The 5,000-nt window shown below is 24.0% G+C and overlaps 1 protein-coding gene across 1 annotated transcript in view; it reads left to right on the top strand.

Annotated features, from left to right (window-relative positions):
- The window catches only part of LOC128961164 (solute carrier organic anion transporter family member 74D-like), a 9,923-nt gene that overhangs the window by 9 nt on the left and 4,914 nt on the right, over positions 1–5,000 (top strand). The window contains exons 1-2 of the mRNA XM_054307373.1: positions 1–766; positions 4,485–4,571. The exon at positions 1–766 is cut by the window's left edge and continues 9 nt beyond it. Of these exons, the coding sequence (XP_054163348.1) occupies positions 1–766; positions 4,485–4,571 (853 nt within the window). The remainder of the gene's footprint in view (positions 767–4,484; positions 4,572–5,000) is intronic.

The raw sequence follows: 5,000 nt of genomic DNA, 5'->3' as shown, positions 1-5,000 counted from the left end.
TCAACGTATAAAAGTTTTGCCGACAACATCAACACAACCGCCACTGCCACCGATACGGCCGCCGCCGATGACTACTATACGTGCGGACTGTTTGGTTGGCGGCCCCGGTGTCTGCAACGGCTGGCCACTACCCGTATGTTTCTACTAGTATTTGCACTGTTGGGTGTCATCCAGGGTGCCAACTATACCTATATGATTGCATCCATAACCACTCTGGAAAAACGTTTTCAATTTGGTAGTAAAATATCGGGCCTCATATTGATGACCGATAATGTTATGCAACTCATAGCCAATCCATTGTTCGGCTATCTGGCCAATCGTGTTCACCGACCACGTATGATAGCCCTGTGCCAATTGATTGTTGTGTTTGGCTGCTATCTGGCAGCTCTACCCTATTTCCTCTATGAATATACACCATTGAATAGCTATCTAATTGGTGGTAATTTTAATACTACCAGTGCTAGTGGTAGTGGTAGTGGTGGTCATCACCAGCAACTAGAGTATTGTGATAGTGTCATCAATAATGGTAATAATACCAGTGCTATGGGTGTTATGTTAAACATCAACGATTGTGGTGGTGATGGTGTAGGTGCTGATGATATTAGTAATGACAGTGCTTTCTATGTGAGTGCAGCCGTACTACCGGCGGTTATCATATTTTGTTTGGCCAGTTGTTGCAATGGTATCGGTTTTACAGCTTTCTATATAATAGGCATACCGTTTATCGATGATAATGTCAATAAAAAAAACTCGCCCATCTATATCAGTTAGTATATATATATATAATATATACTGTAGTTTAGTGTATATATATATTATAATAGTATGATTTCTATGATGCTAATTATTATTATTATTTTGACATTGATATTATTTTTTGTTGTTGTTGTTTTGTATATGTAATTATCTAGGTTACACACACACACAATTACATACATAAACACATACACACTTAAATACATACATACACACATATACACACATATACACACATATACACACATATACACACATATACACACATATACACACATATACACACATATACACACATATACACACATATACACACATATACACACATATACACACATATACACACATATACACACATATACACACATATACACACATATACACACATATACACACATATACACACAAATACACACATATACACACATATACACACATATACACACATATACACACATATACACACATATACACACATATACACACATATACACACATATACACACATATACACACATATACACACATATACACACATATACACACATATACACACATATACACACATATACACACATATACACACATATACACACATATACACACATATACACACATATACACACATATACACACATATACACACTTAAATACATACATACACACACATACATACATATACACACTTAAATACATACATACATACATACACACACATACATACATATAAACACATACACATACATACATACTCGTAGAGCACAGGCATATGATTTGATTGAGTGAGTGAGTGAGTGAGTGAGTGAGTGAGTAAATAATTGATAGATTAATAATAACTGTGATCATCTGAACCATGATGAATAAATGTATGTAAATTTATGTCTATCTAAATGTGTGTTTATGTATTTATTTATATGTTCATGACTATGACTATATAACTTATGTGTGTTTGTATACTATTAATACATGTTTGTCTGTGAGTATGTGTGTGTGTATGTGTGTGTATGTGTGTATGTATGTATGTATGTATGTATGTATGTATGTATGTATGTATGTATGTATGTATGTATGTATGTATGTATGTATGTATGTATGTATGTATGTATGTATGTATGTATGTATGTATGTATGTATGTATGTATGTATGTATGTATGTATGTATGTATGTATGTATGTATGTATGTATGTATGTATGTATGTATGTATGTATGTATGTATGTATGTATGTATGTATGTATGTATGTATGTATGTATGTATGTATGTATGTGTGTGTGTGTGTGTGTGTGTGTGTGTGTGTTTATAAGTATCTATGTTCGTTTGTGTGTGTGTGTGTTAATGTTTGTATGTATGTGTATGTATGTGTATGTATGTGTGTATGTATGTGTGTATGTATGTGTGTATGTATTTGTGTGTCTATGAGTCTATGTTTGTGTTTAAAAAATAGACAAAATAGAGACAAAAAATTTGATTACTTTTTTTTTGTTTATTACTTTATCTAATATAATATAATAAAAAAAAAATTTCTCTCTACTACTACTATATTGTCTCTCAATTTATTTTGCTATTAACAGTATTATTACATTTAAAGACTCGTAACTTTAGTCTAGATATTATTATTATTATTATTATTATTATTATTATAGATAATAAAATACAATTAGGGATACAACAACAAAATTGATTTTGATTTTTGTCTCATATATGCTTTCAAAAAAATATAGTAGAGTTGCCAACTAATAATAATAACTCCCACCTAAAAAAAAATATTTAGTTTATTAATTTTTATCAATTATTATTAATAAAAAATAAGTAAAAACAAATAATAATACTTAACTTTCAGGTAATTATTAGATTTAAATTAATTTTTTATTATATTTTATTATTCAATAGTTTATTTGTATTTTTATATTTAAAAAATAAAATAAAACATACTCTATCTAAACATATATGAAATTTTAAATAAATATATAAATTATATAATTTATATACTTTATACTAATTTTACTATTTTTACTAATATTATAACAGTATGTATAACTGTTAAATGTTAAATGATTATAAATGTATGTGTGTTTTCAATTGTAAATTTATATGTTTGTATTTATGTGTGTGTGTGTGTGTGTGTGTGTGTATGTGTGTGTGTGTGTGTGTGTGTGTGTGTGTGTGTGTGTGTGTTTGTGTGTGTGTGTGTGTGTGTGTTTTTTAAGCTTATTATGTATGAATATTATTAATGTAATCCATTATTATTATTATCTACTATCTAATTTGTACTAATTTAACTATAATCGCACAACACATACATAAACACGCATACATATACATATAGACACGATTACACACATATATATACATAAAATTTATATATACACATAGACACAATTACATACACATATATACATATAGACACAATTACACACATATATACATATATATAATACATATATACACACATAGACACAATTACACACACAAACACTCATATATACACACATAGACACAATTACATACATACACATATATACATAGATACATACATACATTTACACACACACACACAAATTACAGTCACAAAAAAACAACTAATATTTTGTTTATCAAAATTTGTTTTACATGTAAATTGTTATTGACGTCATGTTTAGACATTTAAATTGTTATTATTATTATTATTAGGTTTTATTTTCATAATCCTATTATACAGTATTAAATAATTTTATATTTTTATCAATTATATAAATTATTTATTTTACATATATATATCTATTATAAAAAAGTCATTTATGATTGATATAAAATTTTCTTTATAATTCTATATTTATTAGAATATTTAAAAAAAATTAAAATTACAAAATCAAGTTAAAAATCATAATTATTCTAAATATATATAATTGTTTGATTAAAATTAAAATTTTCATATTTAATATATATATATATATATATATATATATATATATATATATATATATATATATATATATATATATATATATATATATATATATATTACTTTAATATTATTTTAAATCTACTAAAATTGTTTCTATTGATTTTCTTTTTTTGGTATTTATTTCAATTAATAATAATATTTCTACAACAAAAAAAATTATTAAAACTATAATACATGTAATTAAACTTATTATATATATACTATATATATAGTATACTATATATATAGTATATATATATAATCTATATATATATATATATATATATATAATCTATATATATATATAATCTATATATATATATAATCTATATATATATATATAATCTATATATATATATATAATCTATATATATATATATAATCTATATATATATATAATCTATATATATATATATATAATCTATATATTTGTTGTGTACGTGTATGTGTGTGTATGAGTGTGTGTGTGTGTGTGTGTGTGTGTGTGTGTGTGTGTGTGTGTGTGTGTGTGTGTGTGTATGTGTGTGTGTGTTTGGCATATATATATATATATATATATATATAAAAAATAGTACAAATGTTTTTTATTAATAAGTTTTTACACTATTAATAATATTAATAATATTAATAATACTAATAATAATAATAATAAGTTACAACAAAACTATTAACATTATTGTACATTAAATATACTTTATATATATATATACTAAAAAAATGGATTAATATTTTTATTTTATATATATATATATACATTATATGCTATTTATAATTAATTATTGATACAGTATATGTCAATTACAGGTACGACAGCAGCACTCAGATTAGGCGGTCCGACGTTAGGCTACTTTTTATCCTCATTTTGCCTAAGATTTTATGAAAACCCATTTCGTAAGTAATTATTATTATTATTATTATTATTTTGTTGTTTGAAAATTTAAAAAAAAACAAATAAATTTAATTTTTATCTAAATTTTTTAGTAGTATTATTATTAATAATAAATTATTGTATATAATAAATGTAATTATATTGTTGTTGTTGTAAATAAATAAATTTTTAATACTAATAATATATATATAGTATTATATTTTATAAAAACATATACCGTATAATACATAAATTACACTTAAATTATTTTTTGTGGTAATAATTTTTAATTAATTATTTATTTATTTATTTAAACACATTATACGAGTTTACATTATAAGTAAAATGAAATTTAATTTTTATTGTATTTTTTAAAATTGACAAAAAAAACAAAACAAATATTAAATATTTTCAAAAATAAAAGTTAAGCATCTTTTGTATATATATATATT

The sequence above is a fragment of the Oppia nitens genome, unplaced genomic scaffold, assembly GCF_028296485.1.
Source record: "Oppia nitens isolate AA-2021 unplaced genomic scaffold, nextdenovo-longstitch-racon4-pilon3 scaffold14_pilon_pilon_pilon, whole genome shotgun sequence".
Taxonomy (NCBI): Eukaryota; Metazoa; Arthropoda; class Arachnida; order Sarcoptiformes; family Oppiidae; genus Oppia; species Oppia nitens.
This window is presented reverse-complemented; position numbering and strand designations above follow the sequence as displayed.